The 26,301-nt window shown below is 38.6% G+C and overlaps 1 protein-coding gene across 1 annotated transcript in view; it reads left to right on the top strand.

Moving 5' to 3' along the window:
• ZNF566 (zinc finger protein 566) overlaps window positions 1-26,301 on the top strand; it is an 87,614-nt gene that overhangs the window by 13,625 nt on the left and 47,688 nt on the right. Inside the window, exons 2-3 of the mRNA XM_054711260.1 lie at window positions 4,414-4,519; window positions 5,144-5,267. Coding sequence (XP_054567235.1) covers window positions 5,263-5,267 — 5 coding nt within the window. The 5' untranslated portion in view covers window positions 4,414-4,519; window positions 5,144-5,262. The remainder of the gene's footprint in view (window positions 1-4,413; window positions 4,520-5,143; window positions 5,268-26,301) is intronic.

Below are 26,301 nucleotides of genomic sequence, written 5' to 3'. Positions count from 1 at the left end.
CTATCAGAGGAGACTAGGGCTTCGAATTCAACTCCTGTGTCATAGTCTTTACTGGCCAGGGGCAGAGCCCTCCTGTGCTCCCACATATGACTATGTGACACACAGTCTACAACACAAATGAACAGTCTTCCCAAATCCACACATACACTGCTGCACAGTCACACGCCCACCATCAGACACACAGTAACACCTTCAGTCACAAACACCCTCTCTCCCCTCCCCACATAGTACAGCCGAGTCACAATCCCCACAGGGCATCCGTCACCAAAGAACAGCCACAAAGCTCTGGATACCTACACAAAGAGGAAGACATGGTCACCTAGTCACAGTCACACACCCACCTCAGGGACACAGCCGCAGGTAACCCACACCCGCACACAGTTACAGACCGTCCAACCTTAACAATCATACTGTGTGGACTCACAGCCACACCAAAGTTCCTCGCCTCCGCACACACAGAATCATATAAAATCACAAACACATCATTGGGACACACGGCCTCACACAAAATTTCACAATTAACCCTTCTCAGACCGTCCTGCCCGAGCAAACAATACTCAGTCACTGTCCCTGACTCTGTACTTTTCACCTGTCTCCTCCCGAATCCTATTAGCCACAAGGCCCAACCACTGAGGCTACTGAGGACAGCTCCCCCCCAATAGTCCACCTGCCGGCCGGGCGGGGCGGCAGGCGGGGCGCGCTCGGGGAGATTTAGTTCAGCGGAGCCCTCGCCCTAAACTTGGTGGCGCCCGGCTTAAGTCGGGCCAGGAGCACAGACCCGCGTCCCGCCGGCTCCTCGCACTGTGGCTCCGACTGGGGGACAGCCCTGCGTGCTAGGACCGTGGAGCCGCGCTCACCAGGCACAACACCGCCTCTCCCAGAGGTGCAGTTAACACAGCGTTGCGTTCCGAGTCTCCGGCCTCTGAACCTTCTGGGAAATGTAGTCCACAGTCAGAAAAGTGGAAGCCGGGCCAGTATCTACAGTTTTCCATCCCATCCTGAGCCCCTGCTCCGCGGAGCCCGGGAGGCCTCTGGGAGCCCAAGGAAAGCGCAGGCGCAGACTTTCCGGCTCGCCATCGTAGTCTTTGTTTGCTGGTGAGTTTGCTTTTGGTTCCGTCAAACGCAAATCTGGCTGTGGGACCTGAATTTCTGGGCTCAGTATCCGGCTGGGAGGCTGTAAGGGAACATTCGCGGTGTCTGCGACGGGACTGGGGAGACGGGGCGGGGGGGGGGGGGGGGGGGGGGTAGGAGGCGGGATTGCATACTGTGACCTGTAGGGTTCAAAGCTTATCTGGAGATATAGGGGTACTAGAGGAAAAGGGAGGACTCGCGGGTGGGTGACCAAAGGTGTACAGGGGTGTGAGGGGGTTGTAGTTACAACTTGTGTGAGACAGTGTGTAGTTCCAAGTTTGTGAGGATGAATGGCATGTGAGTTTTGTGTGGTAATAACCTCTAAACCTCACTTTTCCCATTTCTAAAATAATGACTGCAAGGATGCATCTTTCTGGAGCATCCGTTTTTCTGAAAGATAAGAAAAAGGCTAAGCAATTGAGCGATAAGTAATTTTTAAAGAAATTTTACATAAAGCAAGCTCATTGTGGTGTAGAAACGAAATCAGCATTAATTTGCTTTTAAGAGGAAAGATTCCCGAACAACTTTTTACTGACTTTTCTTAATTCTTTGAAGGAGCTTTGGTGAGTGTGCTTTGAGAAGCTCTGGACTAAGGAATAGCTTTAATTGGTCATTTACACTTGTACAGACAGCTCAGAATTAGGAAGCAAGTTGTTCTGTCTTTGGTGCACAGAAATCAGGTTGTTAACATAAGTAACATTCAAACCTGTGAGGAATTTTTGTGAGTTTATTTGAGCCAAACTATTGACAGTTGTCGGGAAGCAGAATCTCAATGGACTGAGATAATGCTCCTGAAAATGGCAGTTTTGCACCCTGTTTTATACATTACAATCAAAAAAGGAGATGTAATATGATCTCGCTCATCTAGGGGAAATGATGAACAACATAGACTGAGGAACAAGAACAGAACCAGAAGCAAGGCGGCATCGATCGGACTATCGGGCCTCAGAGGGAGGATAGGGGAGGGTGGGGGGAGGGGGAGAGCTCAACCAAAGGACTTGTATGCATGCATATGAGCCTATCCAACGGTTAAGTTCAGCGGGGGGTTGGGGCATGTGTTGGGAGGGGGGGGATGGGAATGGGGGGATGAGGACAAATATGTGACACCTTAATCAATAAAGAAATTAAAAAAAAAAAAAGAGATGTAAGTGGGTTACGTGAAATCCATTGGTGATAGATTAGGGAGGCAGGAGAAAGCAAAGTGGGGAAACATCTGGGATTGGATAAAAAGTAAAATGATACACATACTTATTTTACTGAGGTGGGTGGATAGTTAACAGTCAATTAACTCGGTAACAATGAGATTTGTGGTTTTCCCAGAGCAGTGTCTGTGCTTTGAGGGGTCTAGAAAAAAGGAAAACTACTTTAACATTCTAAAGAGATCCTATATAATAAAAGGGTAATATGCAAATAGACCAAATAGCTGAACAACCGATCAAAGCGTAATATGCTAATGATATGCTAAGGCTGCTCAACTCCTCACTATGACATGCACTGCCCACCAGGGGGCAGACAGTTGACCGATTGACCAGTCACTATGATGTGCACCAGGGGGCAGATGCTCCAACAGGTAGGTTAGCTTGATGCTGGGGTCTGCCAATCAGGACTGAGCGAGATGGGCCAGACACACCCTGGAGCCCTCCCTGGCCCAGTCATGCACCGGTGGGGTCCCTCAGCCTGGCCTGTGCCCTCTCACAATCCGGGACCCCTCGGGGTGTTAGAGAGCTGGTTTCAGCCTGATCCTGCAGACACTGGGCTCATGGCTGGTTAGTGCTGCTGTGGCAGTGTGAGCCTCTCCCTATCGGGACTGATTGGGCGCAAGCCCACGGCAGGCACAGTGGGGCCGGGATGAGTGGGAGTGGCAGGTAGGAGCTACAGGCAGCATTAGACTGCAGGTTTTGGCCTGATCCCTGTAGACCACCCAGAGGGACCCCACCCGTGCACGAATTTGTGCAGCAGGCCTCTAGTATTATTATAAATGCAGAAAGACAATGGGCTCAGTTAAAGTAAAGATTAACCTTTGTCAGGGAAGATACCGGCCTAGGATATGACTACCCACCATAAACTACTTTTAGTTTAAGAAGTTATAATTTCAGACCATCCTTTGTGGTTCTTTAGATCTCGATGAGTTTGCAAGCCCACCATGCAGGCCTTCCCTGAGCTAGTCAGGTTAGCGTGTGGCCCCTTTTCGTCCACAAAGTAAACTGTTAAAAGTCTGTTTTGTGAATGAGCATGGCAATCTGACTATTTGACCAGGTTTTCCCCAGACCAGGGGTCCTCAAACTACGGCCCACGGGCCACATGCGGCCCGCCGAGGACATTTATCCGGCCCGCCGGGTGTTTTTGCCGCCACTGCCTGTCCTGCTTAGCAGCTGACTTAGCAGTGTGCATAGGAATTTGTTCATAGTTTTTTCTTTAAACTATAGTCCGGTCCTCCAACGGTCTGAGAGACAGTGAACTGGCCCCTGTTTAAAAAGTTTGAGGACCCCTGCTCCAGACAAATGGCTTTGTAAATGTAGTGAAACAATTTTCTTCTATCTACAAAGACGCTTTCTTCCAGCATTTTATCATGCAACATATTTTTCAACAAAATGAAAAAATAAAGTAATACAATTGCTTTAATTGGTCATTCAAAAATTCATATACAAAATAATAGCTTTGATATATACAAAAAATAGTTATAGAAAAGATGGAACTTCATTTACAAAAGCAACAAATTAGATAAAATACCTAGGGATAAATAAGAACTGTTTAAAACCTATATTTAGATTGTTTTTAATGTTAATGAAGTACCTAAAAGAAGATTTGAACAAATGGAAATATCATATTTTAGATAGATTTAAAAGTCTGCAATGTATTCTCTTATGTGAAGCAAAATACACAATGTTTGGTGTAATATACTACTTTTTTTGAGTAAATGGAGATAAGAATGTATATTTGTAGTTGCATAAAGAAACTTTGGAGGTTTACACAGAAAATAAAAATAGTTGTTGGGTAGGGAGATGCAGCATCCATTAGTGATTTATGTTTCTGTTTATCCGTTAACTATTAGCATAACTGAGTTTCTGACTTTGATCATCAAAGAACTCTATGAGCAATAGCATTCCATTTTTGGCCTTAGCTGACAAATGAATAGCAAGTGTCCACTCTTATTTGAGGTTTGTCCTAAGCTCCTCATCTATATATCCAACTGCTCAATGGACAGCCCACCTGAAGGTTACACAGGAACTTCAAATTCTTTTATGTTCAAAATGTCATACTGATATTTCTTTCCTCCTACAGTGTGCCTCTATCCATTATCCCTTCTGTATTACCTGTTTCATCAGTGCACAGCACTATCCAACCAGATGCCAAGCCTCTTACCTCTGAGTAATGGAAGGGCTTCTGAGTAAGTTTGACCCTTTTATCTGACACATCCTATTAAAAATTGGAGACCCTGGTCTACTTATCACAATAAATGATAAAAACGTGTATTTGCTAAATCCATGAATGACCATATAATTGTAGGACACTTACAATATTTAACTTCTAGAATTGCATAACCTAGGTAAAATATTAGGCTTCTAAAAATTTAAGAACTCTGAGCCATGAACAATACCAGAATAACTTCCTTTGTATTTTATTCATATCACTCAAGGTTCGTGACTTCACATTTATGAAAAAAGTGTTGTTATATTCAAAATTATATTCAAATCTGTAGCTGTTCAATAAGGAGCAAGGCCATAAGTGACACCTACTTAAAACTACCTGTATGGGTTGTGATTCTGGAGAACTCTGGGAACTCAGTCTTAGAGTTTCTCTGTTTAAACTAAATTATGAAAATAAGTTACTTTCTGTGTCCCATTTCTGAAAGTGCAGCCTTTAAATTGTATGATGGGTTTGGCCTGAGATGCAAAGTACAAATATTTTTTTCCATGTGCTCATATGTATGTGTATGCTCTAGCTTCTAAGCTAAAGGGTCATCATCACTTTGTTCTTTTTTCATAAACAAGTTTTCTTTTGCATTCCCCAGGAGCTGCACTTTTCTTACCCTTTAAAACCTGACAGTCCTAAAGACTCAGCCTGAAATCTGGGATGCTGCTTTGATCCTCAACAATAACTTCCAGTTCCTTTTTTGGTCACATAACAGTTATGTGGTGAGTAGTAAATTTCATGGTAGCTTTGGTCTTTGTGGTGGTCCTTTAAGGATCCATATTTCTTTCTTTTTTTTTTAAATATGCTTTTATTGATTTTTAGAAAGAGAACAAGGGAGAGGGATAGAGAGAGAGAGAGAGCAACATTGATGAGAGAGAAACATCAGTCAACTGCCTCCTGTACATCCCTCACTAGGGTTGGAGCCAGCAACCCAGGCATGTGGCCTGACCAGGAATCAAACCGGCGACCTCTTGGTTCATGGGTCAACACTCAACCACTGAGCCACACTAGCTGGGCAAGGATCCATATTTCTTGCAAGTTGGCTATTTAGTTGTGGTTGGAGCTGGAGCAACAATACATCCTAATTCTAATCAGGTAAAAGAAGGAATTACCACTCTAGGGCAGGGGGTCAGTAAACTTTCTATAAAAAGCCAGGTAGTAAATATTTTAGACTTGGTAGATCGTAGAATCTCTGTTCAACTACTCAACTCAGGGATTATAGCACAAAAGTAGTTTGCTTGACATTAGAGAATTTTGATTTATATTTTGAAAATATTTTTTAAACCACAGATAAATTTTGTTGAAAGGACCATTTTGGCCCTAGCCGGTTTGGCTTAGTGGCTAGAGTGTAGGCCTGCGGACTGAAGGGTCCCAGGTTCGATTCCGGCCAAGAGCATATGCCCAGGCTTTGAGCTTGATGCCCAGTAGGTGGTGTGGAGGAGGCAGCTGATCAATGATTCTCTCTCATCATTGATGTTTCTATCTCTCCCTCTCCCTTCCTTTCTGAAATCAATAAAGATATATATATATATATATATATATATATATATATATATATGAAAGGACTGTTTTGTTGCCTGGTATTCAGAGGTTGTTTACTAGTTCAGTTCAGGACTGTCATTTTATAGTATGAAAAATTCAATTTTGTTAAGTATGTGTGAAGGATGTTGACATAAGTCCTATAAAAATATGAGGGGCTTTAATTATGAATGAGATATAATTTCTTTTTTCTTTTGGCTTACTAGGAATTTAGTAGCTTAAGTCTCAGACATGCTTTTGCAAATTTAATGAATTACAGAGTTGGAAATTTTTAAATAAATAGTATTGCCGTAATTTGTTAAAAGTTTTGAAAAATCTGTGGGCTTTACGATTATGAAACATCTTAACAAGTCTCTCTCTTTTTCCCCTTGTGTTTATTTTTCTGTTTAGGTTTTGTCTTTTCTGGTTTCAGTTTTCATAGGTTGTATTTGCTAGATTTTCAAATTTATTTGCATAGGGTTGAGCAAAATAATCTCGACTTTATTTTCTTATTACTAAAATAAGAAAATCCTTATTTTCTATCTATGACTATTTCCAAATAGTCATTTTTTATTTTTGTAGTTGTGCTTTAATTCCCTTTTAGTTTTTCCTAATAATCAACTCACAACTTTATTATTATTTCTGTTTTGTTTGTTTATAATACAATAATTTTTCTTTACTAACGTGTCTGTTTTGATTATTCCTTAACCTGAATGCTTACTTTATTATTTTATGTCTTTTAAAAATAATGTAAGCACTAAAACTTCAACAAGCATTTTTCAAATGTGTTCTGTGGATTTTGATATACAATTTTCTGACTAATATTTCTGAATATTCTGCAGTTTATTTAAATTTTCTCTTTGACCAAAGTGTTTGTTCAAACCAGTAAATTTTGAAATTTACAAATGAAAGATTTTTGTTTTCCTACTTTAGGGTGTGTTTTTTAGTTGTTACTTTTTTGTTGTTTTTAGTCAATATTTTTTTTGTCCCTTTGGAATATTTAAAGTTTTATATTACTGTTATATAGGCCAATTTTGAGACTTGTTCTTTAAGCATTTGAAAAGATGGTTTACTGGTACTATCTATTTTCAAGATACAGAATAAACTGATTAGCTGTAAGTTATATATTAGTATAAATTCTTATTTTCCTATTTTTTAATATATTCACATATGTATATAGGGTGTCCCAAAAAATGTGTACACACACTTTGAATAATTATAAAGGCAGTGTTTATAAATCTGTAGTTAACAAGCTCTCCAGGTATTTTTGAGGCATGATAAAGTTTAACATTTATATAGCAAAACCTATGTAAACTTTATACAGAGTATTCCCCCAAAAAATGTATACACACTTTAACAGCTGATAGCTCAATTTTGAAAATGAAATGTATTTTAATAAACACTGCCTTTATAATTATTCAAAGTTTGTGTGTACATATTTTTGGATACCCTATATATGCAATTCTTTGCATCTTTGCCTTTTTGCAGTGATCCATCTATCAAAGTTCTGTCCATTGTTTATCTTGAGCTTCATTTTTATTAAAATATCTCTTATCGCTCTCAGCCTTCCAAAATCTGTACTTCCATCCCATGCTGTAGTTTACAAGCAACTTGGATTCTAAGTAAATACTTTCTTATTTGTATTTTTCACATTGATGTCTAAGACATACATTGAAGCTCATTAGCAGAAAAGCTAGTATTTTATCTTTCTAGCCTGCAGTCTTTAGAACAAACAAGATAATTAAATAATTTATAATTGTTATAGAGCTTCAGTAGAAATATTTATTTTTCAGCTTTATTGAGGTAAACTTACATAAAATAAAAGTCATCCTCTTTAAGTATATTATATGATAAATTTTGATAATTGTATACAGTTGGCTCTTCATATTTGGGTTCTACATCCAAGGATTCAACCAACCTTGAATCAAAAATATTTGGTAAAAAATATATTGTTGCATATGTGTGAGGTATGCATAGTATATGTTTATTGTGCTTTGCTTTATTGCACTTTGTACATAATGCAACTTCTACAAATTAAAGGTTTGTGGCAACTCTGTATTGAGCAAATCTATCATAATCGTTTTTCCAACAGGCTCATATAATAGTTAGCATTTTTTAGCAATAAAGTATTTTTTAATTATGTACATTTTGTTTACACATAATGCTTTAGTACATCTAATAGACTACAGCAGCAATTTTTATTTTTATTTTTATTTTTTACAGCAGCAATTTTTAACCGGTATGCCATAAGAGGCACACTGGTATACCACAAGAATTTTTAAAACATGCTATACCTGACTCTTTAGTCAGGGGCACTGATGTCTTTTCCCTTAGATTGTCAAATAAAAATATGACAACAGCCAACACAACAGCCAAGCCATCCGGTGTGAATGAGTCAAAATTATACTTATTTTTTTAGTCAAATATATTATATATGCAAAATATATTTTTAGTGTGCTGCAGAATTTTCATAATTAGTTTATTTGTGCCATGAGATGAAAAAGGTTGAAAATTGCTGGACTACAGTATAGTGTAAGTATAACTTTTATATGCACTGGGAAACAACTTGTGTGCCTAGCTTTGTTGTGATATTTACTTTATTGTGGTGGTCTGGAACTGAACCTGCAACATGTTTGAAGTATGTCTATGGTTAGGTTTACAATGGTTGCATCTCTATGAACATGTACAGACTTTTTTTCTTGTCATTATTCCCTAAACAATTCAGTGTAGCAACTATTTACATTGTATTAGGTATTATAATAATCTAGAGACAATTTAAAGTGTATGGGAGGATATGCATATGTTATATGCAAATACTATGCCATTTTATTTAAGGAAAAATTATTAGCTGTAAGTTATATATTACTTATTATCCATAGATTTTGGTATCCATGGGGTGGGGGATAGAAATACCAAGGGATGATCATAGAATCATATAACCCACACAAAAATCAAGATATAGAACAGTTCCAGCCACAGTCAGGTGGCTCAGTTGGTTGGAGCATTGTCCCATACATCAAATAGGTTGTGGGTTCAATTCCCAGTCAGGGCACATCCCTAGCTTGCAGGTTCCATCCCTGGTTGGGGCATTTACAGAAGGCAACTAAGCCATATTTCTCTCACATCAGTGTTTTTCTCTCGCTTGTTCACTTTGTGTCTCTGTCTCTCAAATCAGTAAACATATCTTCAGGTGAGGATTAAAAAAAAAAAAGAGCTTGGCCAGCGTGGCTCAGTGGTTGAGTGTGGACCTATGAAACAGGAGGTCATGGTTCAATTCCCAGTCAGGGCACATACCTGGGTTGCAGGCTCAGTCCACCGATTGTGCAGGAGGCAGCCAATCAGTGATTCTCTTTCATCATTAATGTTTCTATCTCTCTCTCCCTCTACCTTCCTCTCTGAAATCAATTTAAAAAAAAAAAAAGATACAGAACAGCTCTATCATCAATTTCTTGTGCCCTTTGGCAGTTGAACGACATCCCCTCCCCCATCCCTGGTGAGACTAATCAGCTTTATGTCACTACTAGAGGACAATAGTGCATGAAATTCGTGCACTGGGCGGGGGTTGTCCCTCAACCCAGCCTGCACCCTCTCCAATCTGGGACTGTTGGCTCCTAACCGCTCGCCTGTCTGCCTGCCTGATCGCCCCCTAACTGCTTCCCTGCTGGCCTGATTGACACCTAACTGCTCCCCTGCCAGCCTGATTGCCCCCAGCTGCCCTCCCCTGCTGGCCTGATCACCCACAACTGCCCTCCCCTGCCAGCCTGATCGCCTCCAACTGCCCTCCCCTGCTGGGGCCTGATCACCCCCAACTGTCCTCCCCTGCTGGCCTGATTGCCCACAACTGCCCTCCCCTGCCATCCTGATTGCCCACAACTGCCCTCCCCTGCTGGCCTGATCTCCTGCAACTGTCCTGGATGACCCCCCAACTGCCCTCCCCTGCCAGGGCCTGATCGCCCCCAACTGCCCTCCCCTGCTGGGACCTGATCACCCCCAACTGCCCTCCCCTGCTGGGGCCTCATGGCCCCCAACTGTCCTCCCCTGCTGGCCTGATGGCCCCCAACTGCCTTCCCCTGCTGGCCTGATCGCCCACAACTGCCCTCCCTTGCCGTCCTGATTGCCCACAACTGCCCTCCCTGCCACGACCCACCTCCTCCGCTGGGACCTGCCTCCTCTGTGCGAGGTGGTGGAGACACCAGGACCAGCCTCCTCTGCGCCACGCAGAGCCGCAGGACCCCCAGGCCTGACCGCTGTTCATGCAGCCATTTTGTGGTGGCCATCTTGTGGCGATGTTGCACGAGGGCATGATGCCACCTAGGCTTTTATTATATGGGATAGCTTTGCCTTTTCTAGCATTTAATATAAATATAGTCATATAGTGTATAATCTTTTGCATTTAATATATTTGACTTATATTTTGAGATTAATTCATGCTTTATATATTAATATTTCATTTCTTCTTATTACTGATTAGCATTACATAGTATGGACGTAATTTATATACTCACCAGTTGATACGCATTTGGATATTTTTTTCATTTTTGATTATTACGAATAATGCTAGTATGAATATTCACATACTAGTCTTTGTGAACATATGTAATATTTATTTTTCTTGAATAAAGGTCTAGGAGTGGGATTGCTGGGTAGAATAGTAAATGTATATTTAACTTTATAAAATATTACCAAATAGTGTTCCAAAGTGGCTGTACCATTTTTCATTCCAACCAACAATGTATGAAAGCTACAGTGACTTCACGCTAACACACCTGGATTGGCAGTTCTCTTAACTTTAGGCATTTTAAAGGATGTGTATGGTGTCTCATTGGGGTTTTAATATCCTTTTTTTTTTCTGATTACCAGTAAAGATAAACTTTTTAAATGTGTTTACTGGCCATTCATATATCTTTGTGACTGTATATTCTAGTCTTTTGCCATTTTAAAAACAAATTGTTTATCTTTTTATTATTGAGTTTCAAGGATTCTATATATCTTGGATACAAGCCCTTTATGAGTTTCTCCCAGCCTGTGGCATTCCCTGTGTGTGTGTGTGTGTGTGTGTGTGTTTAAAATATATTTTTATTGACTTCAGAGGGGAAGGGAGAAGGAGAGGGGGAGAGAGGTAGAAATATGAATGATGAGAGTGAATCATTGATTGGCTGCCTCCTGCACGCCCCCTACTGGGGAGTGAGCCTGTAACCCAGGCATGTGCCCTGACTGGGAATCAAATCGTGACCTGCTGGTTCATAGGTCCACGCTCAACCACCTAGCCACACCGGCCAGCCGGATTTGTTTTTTAAAGGGCATTAGTTTTTAATTTTGATAGTCTATTTTACCACTTTTCTTTTATTTTAATAGTTCTAACACTTATATTGTGTGTTTTTTCATAGTTTTGGAAATTATAGCATTGATATGAGAGACAGCAGAGTCTTTTCTTATAATGATTTATAAGAAAATGAGGATACAATTTTGAGAGATATAGATCAGGACAAAGTTGATGTTTTCAAGCTAGAGGACGGAAAACAATTACAAGAGAAAGGATTTAGAGAGAGGACATGAAAAGGGCTCTTTATAAGAGAATATGCGCTGGACGCGCTCCGGGCCTGGATGGGCCTCCACAGGCTCCGGTGCTCTCCCGAGATTCCCATGAGCAGCGGGGGCGGGGCTGGCGGTTCTGGAAGCCAGACGCCCCCAATTGGTCTGCGGCGTTGCTAAACCCGGTCCAGGCTTCGGTCCAGGCTTCGGGAGCTTTCCCTGCAGGTTTGCGTCTGCCCCTTTGCAGCCCGGATCCTGGGAGGAATGGCCTGCGAGGCCTTCAGCTGCCAGGCTACAGCTCTGAGGTCACCGTCCTCCCCTTTGCTTCCCGCAACAGACCGCCCTCAGCCTCCTTTGCACTTGATCCTTCGCGAACCTCCCTTGGGGCCCACGGTTGGAAAATGTGTTTTGCACTAAAGTTCTTGGCCTGTCACCCTCACTAGATCCGGGGGTTTTAATCAGTCGTTCAGTGTGAGCACACGCAGGCGGCACTGTGCCTGCGAGGTGCTATAGTCTAACCTTTAGTTAATAAGAATGAAATAATAACTGGCCCTAAAATCGCACTTACTTTGTGCCAGACACATTTGAAGGTGCTTTGCACCATGTTAACTCCAGTATAATCCTCACAACACCTGTAGAGGAAGGCTTAGCTTGTCCTCTACTAACATTTGTTCAATTTCATTTCTCTTTGTTATAACGTTGATGAGATGTATAGGAACTGACCTCCTGCCTATATCAATTAGCCTATGGTAAAATCAGTTTTGTTATCGAGTAAGTTGAGGACCTACTGTATTTATTACAGCAAGTGCCCTGTACCTGTTTGTAGTGCCACCCCTGCAAGGACACATGGAACCGCCTGCTGCTTGTGCAGGTGCTCAGGAAACCTTTCTGTTTAAAGGGAAAGGAATCGGGTAGCTCAGAGTCTGCAGGAACACAGCATTGGGACCTGGCCCTTTGCCTGTACTTATCCTGTGTTCATTGATAGCAAGTTCTTTAGACATCTGTCTTCTGACTATTTAGTCCAGGTTTCTAGCAGTCTGCCCTTCCCAACTCCCTTCCTTAACTAAAAAGCCACTACTGACAAATATACTCTAGCAGCGGTCGCCAACAGGTGGTCTGTGAGGTGCAAAAGGTTGGCAACCGCTGGTTTAAGGAAACCTTTGGAGTCTGTAACACCTTCCACATCCCAATCTTGCTAGCCTACCTCCCTTCCTCCCTTTCTTCCCCATAGGGAAAAAGAGAGAGAGAGAGAGAGAGAGAAGTGCTTGGATAACAGGCATAATCAGAGAAGAAAACTAAGTAAAAACTGAAATTGATAGCAATGACAGCTTCTGTATCCAGACATGCTAGCATCAATAATCAGAACACTACAGCATGATAGGGAAGCAAAGACGGGCTATTTTCTGGCCTATTTTCTTTTTTTGTATTAAATATATGTGTACTTTGCTTTTTAGCCCAAGTGAAATTCTATTGCAACTAGATATAAAGATCACTGTCTATAGTTATTTTACAATTATAGATTGGTTTAAGTTAAAAGGCTTAAGTCAGCCCTGGCTGGGTAGCTCAGTTGTTTGGAGTGTCATCCTTGTTTGCAGAGGTGCAGGTTCATTCCTTGTTGGAGCACATACAAGAATCAATCAATGAATGCATAAGTGGGTGGAGCAATGAGTTGATGTTTCTCTCTCTTTCTCCCTCTCTCTTTCTCTCTCTCTGCTTTTCTCTCTCTTTAAAACCAATAAATAAAATTTTTTAGAAAGGCTCAAATCTTCAAGACCATCTCTATAGGAATAATGAATATGGCTTTTAAATTTTTAAAGGTCAAATAAGATTATAGCTACTTTAAAAAATATATGTTTTATTGATTTTTTACAGAGAGGAAGGGAGAGGAATAGAGTTAGAAACATCGATGAGAGAGAAACATCAATTAGCTGCCTCCTGCACACCCTCTACTGGGGATGTGCCTGCAACCAAGGTACATGCCCTTGACCGGAATCAAACCTGGGACCCTTGAGTCCGCAGGCGGACACTCTATCCACTGAGCCAAACTGGTTAGGGCAGATTATAGCTAATTTTGCTCCATCCTTCCTCAACCACAGTTCCTAAACTACAGAGTTAGTCACACTAATTTAACTGTGTTCACTGGTGTTTATTTCCATATTTTCTATGACTATTTTACCTAATTTTATTTCATTTTAAATATTACCAACATGTTAATATGAAAGATGTGGTTCATAAAATTTCCTGCATCTATTTTTCTTCATATTTCCTCTGGAACTTCTTTAGTAGATGTTGAAAATCTTGGGTTCCTCCACAAGTAAGTACACTAATTTTTCAATCATTATTCCTTTTCTTTGTTCATTTCTCCCCACCTTCCTGCTATTCTTCCTTTGCTTTTTAAAAAATATATATATATTTTTTATTTATTTCAGAGTGGAAGAGAGAGGGAGAGAGAGAGAGAGAGAGAGAGAGAGAGAGAGAGAGAGGAACATTAATGATGAGACAGAATCATTGATCGGCTGCCTCCTGCATACCCCACACTGGGGACCAAGCCTGCAACCCCAGCATCTGCTGTGACCCGAAATTGTTCAGCAACCTCCTGATTCATAGGCTGATGCTCAACCCCTGAGCCATCCAGGCTATTCCTTTTTTTTTTTTTAATTCCGGGAGATTTCCTGAAATTTTTTTCTGAATCTATTGAACTTTTAAGATCAACAGCATGTTATTTCCAAAAGCACTTCTTTATAGAACTCTGTTAATATTGCTATATAATCTCTTTGTTTCTGTGATACTAGTTATAGTATTGTATCATTTGTATGTGTGCGCTCTTCTATTTCTTGCCTTGATTTTGTTTTGATCTACCTTTCATGCTATGGCTTTCATCAAATTTCTTGTGATCTTCAGGTCTACATTAAGATGAACATTCTGACCAGAAAGATTATTGCAATCTCTGTGCAAGTGTGAGCTTGTGAGATGGTGGGCTTCACTGTACAGCATTAAGTCAGATATCTATGTGTTTCCTTGATGTGACTCCAAGATCTCATTTTTTTTCACCAAAGAACCTTCTTGTCATATGACACCTGGCAACCATCAGCACCTCTAGAGTTCAGTAGTAGAAAGGGATTGGGACCCTCTTCTGTATATAAACTTTTATTCATCCTCTTCTTTTGTGTATGGTACTCTCATCTACTTTTCCTGTCATTACTAAATTTGGAGACTCTCCATTATACTTTGTCTGGATAATAAATTCCCATTTTCTTCCAACTAGGAGAGTTGGGTGCATCAACTGCTCTTTTTATAATCATTTTATTTAAGCTTCACCTTTCACTTCACCCATAAAGCCTTTCTGTTGACAGCTGTATTACAAATTACCTTGCTTTTAAGTGTCATCCTCATCTGCTGGCTTTTCACTTAAGCCACTGAGTTCTATAGTTAATTTACAGTCCTTTATTTTTTTTCCTTTCAAAATTTCCTAAAACTTTTCATCTCCTGATGTCTCCTCAACCTTTTAGTTTTTATGATTATGTGCTCCCTTTCACCCCCTTACTATCATTTTAGTGGAGTAGAGGGAAAGTGTGGAAAAAAATGCAGTCATGCGCCACTTAATGATGGACATATACATTCTGAGAAATGCTTCAGGCGGTTTCATCACTGTGCAAACATCATAGATTATATTTACACAAACCTACATGGTATGGCCTATTATACACCTAGGTTATATATACTGTATATAACTATGGGACCACTGTCATATATGCGGTCCATCGTTGACCAAAATGTCATTATACAGGGCATAGCTGTATCTTGTTTAACCATACATCCTCTTTAATAATATTTCTATTTCATTTTTTTTATCTCTTCACCCTAGGTTCTTTCAATTTTATATTTGTCCTTTCATCCTATCATCTGCCACATAAAGATATTTCTCTTATTTTGCTAATTTATGAAGTGTGCAATGTTACATTTAAAAGCAGTTTAAACTACATACATCCATGACTGTCTTTGTATTTGAGCTTTCATTTATATGTAGGGTAGGTTTGAAATAGAGTTTATTTCTAGTAGCATATTTTTAAATTTTATTAATGTGGAGAAATTGACAAGTGATACTGATGTTGATGATGGCAATAGCTGCTTTATTGGATGTAAACTACATGCCAGGCACTAAATATTTTATAGTTATTAATTCTTCAATGATGATTTTTTTATACCCCCTTTTAGAAGAGACCTGGGAAATTTATAAATAAAGACACATCATGAAAGACTTGTGAGTTAAGTCTCATCCTTCTCCATGAAAATACAGCTAAGGAAGTACTCAGAAAACATAGGAAACAGAAAAACATTTCCTCTGGTCACAGACATTGATTCTTAAGATATGCCTGTTTTGCCTAACCTCAGAATAATCAATGTGAAAAGATTTCCATAATAAATTCAACTTCCTTAGATATCTGAGAATTGATATTGGAGAGAAAACATATGAATTTAGTGAATGTGGAAAAGCTTTCATCTATGTGACACATCAAGAGATACTAAAGAAGTCTTATTGGAGAAAATATCTGCATGATAACAATGTTGAAGACCCTTAAGACTGAATCAGATCTCCTTCACTATAATCAAATTCACATTAGAGAGAAACCTTGTGAGTGTAATGAATGTGGAAAATTCTTTAGCCTGAAGCAAAACCTCAAAGAGCATAAGAAAATGCACCCAAGAGAGAAATCGCATGAATGTCATGAATGTGGTAAAGTATTCTCTCAAGTCTCATCCCTTACTTTACATTTGAGAAGTCATACAAGAAAGAAACTATATAAATGCAGTAAATGTGAAAAGGCCTTTATCCAGAAGAGAAACTTCCTTTCTCATCAGAAACATCATACTGAAGAGAAACCTTATGAAAATGGAGGAGCTTCTATTCAGATGCCAGATCTTATTAAGCACCAGAGAGGACATTCTCAAAACAAATCACATGCATGTAAGGAGTGCGGGAAAGCCTTCAATGCCAAATCATATCTCATTGAGCATGAGAAAATTCATACAGGGGAGAAACCATTTATATGTGATCAATGTGGAAGGGCCTTTAGCCAGAAACAATACCTCATTAAACATCAGAATATTCATAGTGGAAAGAAACCCTTTAAATGTAATGAGTGTGGAAAAGCCTTTAGCCAGAAGGAAAACCTCATTATCCATCAAAGAATACATACTGGAGAGAAACCTTATGAATGTAAAGGGTGTGGGAAAGCTTTCATCCAGAAATCAAGCCTCATTAGACACCAGAGAAGTCATACAGGAGAGAAACCCTATGTATGTAAAGAATGTGGGAAAGCCTTCAGTGGTAAATCAAATCTCACTGAGCATGAGAAAATTCATATTGGAGAGAAACCCTATAAATGTAATGAATGTGGAACAATCTTTAGGCAGAAGCAATACCTCATTAAACATCACAATATTCATACAGGAGAGAAACCCTATGAATGTAATAAATGTGGAAAAGCCTTCTCTCGAATTACATCACTTATTGTACATGTGAGAATCCACACAGGCGATAAACCTTATGAATGTAAAGTATGTGGGAAAGCCTTCTGTCAAAGCTCATCTCTTACTGTGCATATGAGAAGCCATACAGGTGAGAAGCCCTATGGTTGTAATGAATGTGGAAAAGCCTTCTCTCAGTTCTCAACTCTTGCTCTACATATGAGAATCCATACTGGAGAAAAGCCTTATCAGTGTAGTGAATGTGGGAAAGCTTTTAGCCAGAAGTCACACTATATTAGACACCAGAGAATTCATACTCATTAAAATTCTGTGAATGCCCTGAACTTAGAAAACCTTCAACAGAATTCATATTTGTAGTATATCAGAAAATCCATCTTACAATAAAGTGACATGAACATGGAAAATCCTTCAGCACTCAAACTTAAAATACTGAGATTTTAAATAAAAAGTATAGTGTTATAAAAACTTATACCTCCAGAGCCAACACAATAAATATTGTTAATGCTGTACTTCTTAGGAGCATTCTCGTTGAAGTAAAGATCCAGTCATGGACACCAATCAGCGTGGTTCTGGAAGGCCTACCTGATGATGCATTAAGAGGAATAATTGTCATGTTATATGTTTTGCTGTATGGATAATTATCAATTACTTGCTCTTTTCCAATCATTAAAAAATAGATTATGACAGAATATTGTATCCTGAAATATATGCATGCCTTTATGAAGGAATTGGTAATTGACAGATGTGTATCACAGGTTGGTAGGGAAATCATGCGTGAGTCAAAAGTGGACTCAGTAATTGACTCTTCATATGGAAAAGTATTAACCGTTTGCACTTGGATGTCGAGTGTGACTCGACATGGTTAGCATTAGAATAAAGGAATCGAGAAAAAAGCAAGCGAGTACAAAGGGTTAAGATATTTGCTGTCATCATACATTAAAATATTTACTTATTATGAAATCCAATAATGTTGAAGACTAGAATGCAAAATGTGAAACAGTAATATAAGAGTTTTATAGGAGAATGTTTTTAAAACCTTGGAGTAGGAAAGAATTTCTAAAATTTATTCCAGAATACTCTCTCTTGAGTATATATACGTATACCCAAGAAACATAATATGTACCCAGGGAGTCATGTACCTTAATATTCATTGGATCATGAATTATATTAGCAAAATATTGGAAACAAATGTCTGTCTCTTGTGAAATGGTTGAATAAAATGATATAGTCACACAGTAGGATATTTTCTAGTAGTTAAGTACAAGTTAAATATATTTAACAAGGAAACATCTGAAAAAGTATGTAGAGTGAAGAAAAAAAATATCTGTGTAAATTTGAATTAAGTCACCACTAACCAACACCAGTAGTAAGCATTGGTTATGGATGGATATTTTGATAAAAAACTATGAAGAATGGATTGCAAGGATACACACTCAGTTCCCAAAAGTGGTTGCCCCCAGAAAGAAAGGTAGTGGAAGGGAAGTGGGATCAAGCATGGTAGTTAAAAGAGTACTTCAGTTTTGTATCTAAACATCTATCCTTAAAAAGAAATAAAAATTCCAGGTAACCATAATAAAATGTTAGTTAATTCTGGGTTGTGGCAATATATGTGTTTATTTTTTTGTTCTATTTCTTTTAAACTTCTGAAAATTAAAAATGACAGAGATAAGAGTAGGGAACCTGTACATGAAGTACATATTAAAATGGACTCACATTCCCAATCAGATTTTTATTAAAAATACTTCTGAAACTATGTTTTAAATATGAAAAAAATTTTAATTGTGATGGCAGCTTAATAGATCCAATTATTTAAATTTACTCTCACATGTCACATAACTGTGTGTGGTTTCTATTCAGAAGTTATAGCATAATTTTGCAACAGATTGGTTGAATCACATACATGAAAGGATTATATTTAATAATACATGCACAGACCTGGTAGAGGGAAAGAATTCATTTTCACTGAAACATCAGAAAATTTAATACCCCATATAACCAGTATTGACAATGGAAAATAGACCATTTTAAAATGAGGAAGCCATGTTGCTCTTACATTTTTTAATATGGCACTGAGTAAAACATCCACTCTTATGGTTTAGCCTCAATTTTAACCTCACACTAGTATTTTTCTCTCTTCTGCCAGACGTAATCAATTCCCATTTGTTTGTTTCCTTAGAGAAAAGGGTGCTGAAAAGAGAGATGGACCTAAACAGTATTTTTTTTTTTTGCAGCAAATCCTTTTTTAGGATTTTTGAAATGGATGCTTGATCCCTTTTCACAGCAATTTGACAGGTAGAAATCTGTTAATGCTCTTTGTTAATAGTGATAAAAATGAGTAAGTTTTAAACCTTAGGTTAATTTTATATATATCAATTTCTTTTAAACTCAAAATAATAAAATGCTAATATAACTAGAGAACTGCACTTTTTGTTATTAGCATCTTTGAAGGTTAGTCTTGAAGTAAGATTATAAATACCAGTGCTTGATTTTCTGAGGTAATCTACCCAAACAATATGCATGATATCTACATGAATCTAAGTTTTCTTCTATTTCAGTCTTCACTAAACATTCTCTCATATTCCTTACGTGCTCTGCCCTTGTGCTTGTGCACCTTTCAAGTCACCAGAAGAACGAGGAACTCCAGTCAGGCCAAACTAGGAAGACTACCTTTTGCTGCCTATAAGTGGCCAGTGCCAAGACCCAGCAACAAGAATAATTATAGCCCTGGCTTGTTTGGCTCAGTGGTTAGAGTGTCAACTCACAGACCAAAGGGTTGTGGATTCGATTCCTGGTCAAGGGCAAGTACCTTGGTTGCAGATTTGATCCCAGCTCCAGTCGGGGCACATGTGGGAGGCAACCAATCAATGTGTCTCACATTAATGTTTCTCTCCTCCTTTTCTCCTTCCCTCTACTCTGTCTAAAACCAATGGAAAAAATATCCTTGGATAAGGATTGAAAAACAAAAAGAATAATTATAACTGTCAGGTAAAGTAAGATGAGTAATTGCTGCACAGTTTCTGTGATATTGTGCACTGTAAATTTATTCAGCCATCTCCTTATTGATTCATCTTGTTGCTAATTATTGTCACCACAAACAAACTTGAGTAAATACCCTTACATGTAGGTATTTTTATTACTGGAGGGTAGATTATAGGCAACAGGTTGCTAGACATATCAAAGGATATATGCTATTTTAAAATTTTAATAGATACTGTCAGTCAATTTAAAAAAGACAAGAAACGCTCTACATAAATGAATGGAATACTGCTTAGCCATAGGAAAAGATGAAATACATACTGCCTTTGTGACAAGATGGATGGATTTTGAGAATATCTATTAAGTGAAAGTCAGACATAAAAAGTCAAGAACCACAATTTCACTCATGTAGGATATAAAACTGAAAGTAACAAATGAACAAATAAGACAGTATTGTGGTAACTGGAGGGAAGGTTTCCTCAAGACTTATAATGCTTTAGTCACATAGGCTGTCAGTGTCTATGTGCCAATTCACAAAGAGGGTCAAATATATGTAACTGAACATATGACTTAGGGCGGTGGGCACACAATGCAATATATACAGTTCATGTATCAAAAATTGTATACTTGAAATCTATATAATTTCATTAACCAATGTCACCCCGATAAATTTAATTTAAAAATAGATGAAAAGACATGTAGCTCTGCAATAGATGGTATTAACATGCTCAAATTCATGCTGGTCTGATGAGTATAAACCTCACCTGCTCCTGGATTTGCTTCTTTGTAAATTTTGATATTGTTAACCCATTTTCCTAAAGGATTATGTTTTTTTTTTTTACAGTTTTGAAGACCTCTTCATATATTAGCTATTGGGAATTTGTCTAATTTTTGTTATAAAAAAGTGATTTTTTCCATTAAAATATTATTAAATTTCTGTGTAACTGAATATGTACTAATTTTTTCTAAGTTTATGAATTAGGAAGATACTTTGGGGAGGCTGGAAGTGGAAGAGGGCATAGAGGGAATAAATAGTGAAATAAAATAAAACGTAACAAAATACATATTTTTAATCTAGAATGCATATATTATTTCTTAGTTTGCCTTGCAATTTGGTTATCTCAGTATGTAAATATGTAATGCATGTAGAATTTAATGTCATATAAAGTGAGGTTCATTGTTATTTTCTTCCAGATGGGTTTCCATTGTACAAGCACAATTCAGTAAAATAGTTTAATATGTTCAACAGCCAATCACACAGCACTGACATCAGCACAATCACAGATTTGATCTAGCAATTAAATAAACTGAATAGGCTTTAACCCTGAATTAGTTTTATTGGCAGCTTTATCCTGATAAGAAAACACCTTCACAATATGTTTATTAGACAGTCCTGCAACTGTCCAAGCAAGCACAGCTTTCAGGACCTCAGCACTGGGAAACATTAACATTCTCATCCAGGGCATTTTATAATAATCCACCAGTACATATATGCCCCATGTGATGGTGGCACACTCAGTTGGAAGACTGATATCTACTTAAGCATAGGGAAGCCACTCCACTACCTTGGTTTCCTCAAGACTTAAAATGCTTTAGTCACATAGGCTGTCAATGTCTATGTGCCAATTCACAGATCTCCCGATCCAGGTAAAGGCTACAGGTGAGGGATTTACAATGTTACTTTCTTCAAGGATGCTGTGGTAGAAAGGTAAAATCTAAGGTCATCTTTCCAGATATGGATCAGTGGGAAAAACCTGTGCTTAATCCTTTTTCTATTGAATTGAAACTTTGCTATGTAATCATTTACCCATATGATCTTTCCTTCACTCAACTGAAACTATCTTATATTTTTATTTACCAGAATACCAAGACATTTCTATATTTTCTTGTTTCATTAATCTATTTTTCTGTTCCTATACTAATACCACAGCTTCCAGGACCTCAGCTAATTAGTTTAACATTAGCCATATTGTGTTTACATATTGTAGAATAAGAGTTAAATCCCTCTTGCTGTTTTTCACACTGTTAATGCCTACTCTAAGTTAATTTTATTTCTACATAAATGAGGATAGTTTTCTCAAATTAGAAAAACTTTTTGGTATCCTAATTTGTATTGCATTAAATTTATACATTTATTTGGGGAGAAGTGACATTTATGATACTGCATTTCTGCCCCCAAACAGTGCCTTCCCATTTGTTGAAATTGTGATGCATGTCCTTCAGCAGAAGGATTCTGAACAAAGTAATGTGCAGCCCATCTCTGCTTAATACCATTATATTCAAGAAAGGTCTAATATATGGGTGAATAAGAAAAGTCCCTGTATGGACTGACTGTTTCCATCTACAAGAGTTCATATTGCTAGTGTGATGGTATTTGGAGGTGAGGCTTTAGGAAGGTAATTTGGTTTAGATTATATCATGAGGGTAGGACACTCATGATGGGAATATTAATAAGAGGGAGAAAGAGATTCTCCATGTGAACATAAAATGAGAGAAGGCAGTTGTCTACAAGCCAAAAAGTAGATCTTCATCAGAAACCAAATCTGCCAGCACTTTGATTTTGGAACACCCAAGGTAAGACAATCATTTCCTGCTTAATTGTATGCCAGTCAGATATGAGGTTATATGCTCCTAATATACGGTAAGACAAAGACACTTTATCATTAGGAGAGTGTAATCCTAACTTTATTAACAAGCTCTATAGTTTTGGGGAATTTATAAAACTTCCGTAAACCCCAATTTCTTCATTTTAAAATAAGAATAATTGAAACAGGAAATATGTGACAAATATCATTCTTGGAGCAACATCACCAAAATGTTAAATGAAAAAGCTCCAGTTTATTGTTTCCCCACAAACTGAATAAAACAGAAGCTTTTTGAACTAACTTTGTAGTACCCCTGGAAAGTAGTCACAGGTTTATAGGAACAAGCAAGTGCCCAATAAAGAAAAAGCCATCTTCAAATGTTAATAAAGTTTTGTAGCATTTTCACTCTTGTCCCACTGCTCCCCAGCATGGCAGTGATCTTGGTCTTGAGCAGGCAGCAACCCATTTCTCCCTCAAACTGGAGGGAGCAAAGCAGATTGTGTTTACAAATTGTATACATTTTTTCTAATCTTTCTTGGTACATGAAGGACTGATACAAGGCACCTGTTTTGCATTAATCAGAATGCAGGTGGGGGGAAATGAGTAGGTACTGCTCATAAAAGCTATAAAGTGGACTACAAACCCATAGATAAGTGGCTCAAGAGATTATTAGTGGAGACACAATAGATAATCTCTGGCCTGGAGGAGAATCGGGGGTAATTTAAGTTTGTAATTCCACTTATTTTCTATAGAATTGACAATACATTTGTGAAAATAATTATAAATCTTCGTTATTGGACATACACTGTATAAAGATGGAACATTTTGACACTAGTGACAGAACAGAGTTATAGTAGAATTTTTTATGTGACTAGGTAAGTTAGTATTTAGATTGTTATAACATTAGGATGTTATATGTCATCCCCATAGTAACTAATAAAGATATAGCCATAGGACAAACACAAAAGAAAACTGGAAAAGAATCAAAATACGTCACAAATATAAAAAATGAGGGCAATAATGAAGAAAATGAGGAGGGAATGCTGTGAAGACATACAGAAAACAGCAAAATAGCAGTTCTTTTCAGTAATTAAATGTATATTGATTCAGTTCTTCAATCAAAATACAGAGATTGCCAAAATGGATTTTTAAAGAATGACCCAAGTATGCTATGTACAAGATACTTTAGACTTAAAGACCCAAACGGGTTGACGGTAAAAGAATGGAAGAAGATAGTCCATGCAAATAGTAATCAAAAGGGAGCAGAATAGCTTTACTAAAAAAAAAGTGACACTTGAGTAAAAAACTATTAAGAGAAAGGGATATAACGCCGAAACCGGTTTGGCTCAGTGGATAGAGCGTCGGCCTGCGGACTGAAAGGTCCCGGGTTCGATTCCGGTCAAGGGCATGTACCTAGGTTGCGGGCACATCCCCAGTAGGGGGTGTGCAGGAGGCAGCTGATTGATGTTTCTCTCTCATCGATGTTTCTAACTCTTTATCCCTCTCTCTTCCTCTCTGTAAAGGGTCAATAAAATATAAAAAAAAAAAGAGAAAGGGATATATCAACCAAGAAATATATGAATAATAAACATATATACCAGACATCAGAGCCTCAAGATATATGAAACAATATGATAGGACTGCAAGGAGAAATACTTGTACAATAATAGTTGGATATATCAATACAGTCATAATCCACATAACGATGATTTGGTCAGCAGTGGACCACATTATGTGACAGTGGTGCATCCTTTATAATAAAAGGGTAATATGCAAATTGACCCCAACAGTGGAACAACCAGTCGCTATGACATGCACTGACCACCAGGGGGAAGATGCTCAATGCAGGAGCTGCCTTGTGGTCAGTGCACTCCCACAGGGCGAGCTCTGCTCAGCCACAGGCCGGGCTGATGGCTGGCGAGTGCAGCGGTGGTGCAGGAACCTCTCCCACCTCCTCAGCAGTGCTAAGGATGTCTGACTGTGGTTTAGGCCCTGTGGGAAGTCGGACATCCCCGAGGGTTCCTGGGCTGCCAGAGGGATGTCTGACTGCCAGCTTACACCTGATCCCTCGGGGAGCAGGTCTAAACCAGCAGGTGGACATCCCCCGAGGGGTCCTGGACTGCGAGAGGGCACAGGCCAGGCTGAAGGCCCCCCCCCCCACCCCGAGTGTACGAATTTTCATGCACCAGGCCTCTAGTAAGATTATAATGAAGCTGAAAAATTCCTATAACCTAGTGACACTGTAGTCATAACAGAGTGGAGTACATAGCTGAAGAAGAGGCTAGAGAAATAAAACTAGAGGAGGAGAACCTGAAGAAAATTTATAGTAGAGGGTTTAGGGGGTTTTGCAGACCTCAACAAGCTTCATAAAATGTTTGAAAGCATGGACCCCAACACCGAAAGGTTTTCTTTAATAGGAATGTTCATGGTCTATGATGGAAAAAAAAAAAACTACCATGGACATATTTTTTAAAAGAGTGACATTTCAAGAGCCTCAGGCAGGTACTTCATGAGATATTCCAGAAGACATTGTTATAGGAAATGACAACTCCATGTATGGAATTACCCAGAAGACCTTTCAGTAGTACAAGATGTGGAGGTGGAAGACACTGATATTGATGATCCTGACCCTGTGTAGGCCTAAGCTAATGTGTGTATTTATGTCTTTATTTTTAACAAATACTTTTTAAAGTTAAATATTTTAATTAAAAGAAAATAGCTTTTACAATAAGGATATAAAGATAAATATTGTTTTATAGCTATAAACTATTTTAAGCTAAGTATTATTAAAAAAGAATCAAAAGTGCCCTGGCTGGTTTGGCTTAGTGGTTAAAGCCCATGGCCTGAAAGGACACAGGTTTAATTCACAGTCAAGGGCACGCACCTTGGTTGCAGGCTCAATTCCCAGCCCTGGTTGAGATGTGCATGGGAGGCAATCAATCCCTGTAATCGATGTTTATCTCTCCCCTTCCAACTCCCTCCCCTCCACTCTCTCTAAAAAAAAAAAAAATCAGTGGAAAAATATCCTAGGGCAGTGGTTGGCAAACTCATTAGTCAACAGAGCCAAATATCAACAGTACAAGGATTGAAATTTCTTTTGAGAGCCAAATTTTTTAAACTTAAACTTCTAAAGCCACTTCTTCAAAATAGACTCGCCCAGGCCATGGTATTTTGTGGAAGAGCCACACTCAAGGGGCCAAAGAGCCACATGTGGCTCGCGAGCCGCAGTTTGCCGACCACGGTCCTAGGGTAAGGATTAAAACAAAAATTTAAAAAGTTAAAACTTTTCAAGTTTTTAAAGTAAAAAGTTACATTAAGCTAATGTTAGCTTATTATTGAAAAAGTGTAAAATTTGTAGCCTAAGTATGCAGTGTTTATGAAATCTACAGTTGTATATGATAATATCCTAGACCTTCACATTAAGTTAGCACTAATTTAGTTCACCCAGAGCAACTTCCTGACCTGTAAGCTCCATTATTGGTAAGTGCTGTATTCAGGTGTACCATTTTTTATCTTTAATGCTATGTTTCTTTTTAAGTATTTTTATTGATTTTAGATAAAGAAGAAGGTAGAGAAAGAGAGAGAGAGAAACACCAATCATTGTGAGAGAGAAATATTGATTGGTTGCCTCCTGTATGCACCCCAACTGGGGTCT

This window comes from Eptesicus fuscus, chromosome 21 (genome assembly GCF_027574615.1).
Source record: "Eptesicus fuscus isolate TK198812 chromosome 21, DD_ASM_mEF_20220401, whole genome shotgun sequence".
Lineage (NCBI taxonomy): Eukaryota > Metazoa > Chordata > Mammalia > Chiroptera > Vespertilionidae > Eptesicus > Eptesicus fuscus.
This window is presented reverse-complemented; position numbering and strand designations above follow the sequence as displayed.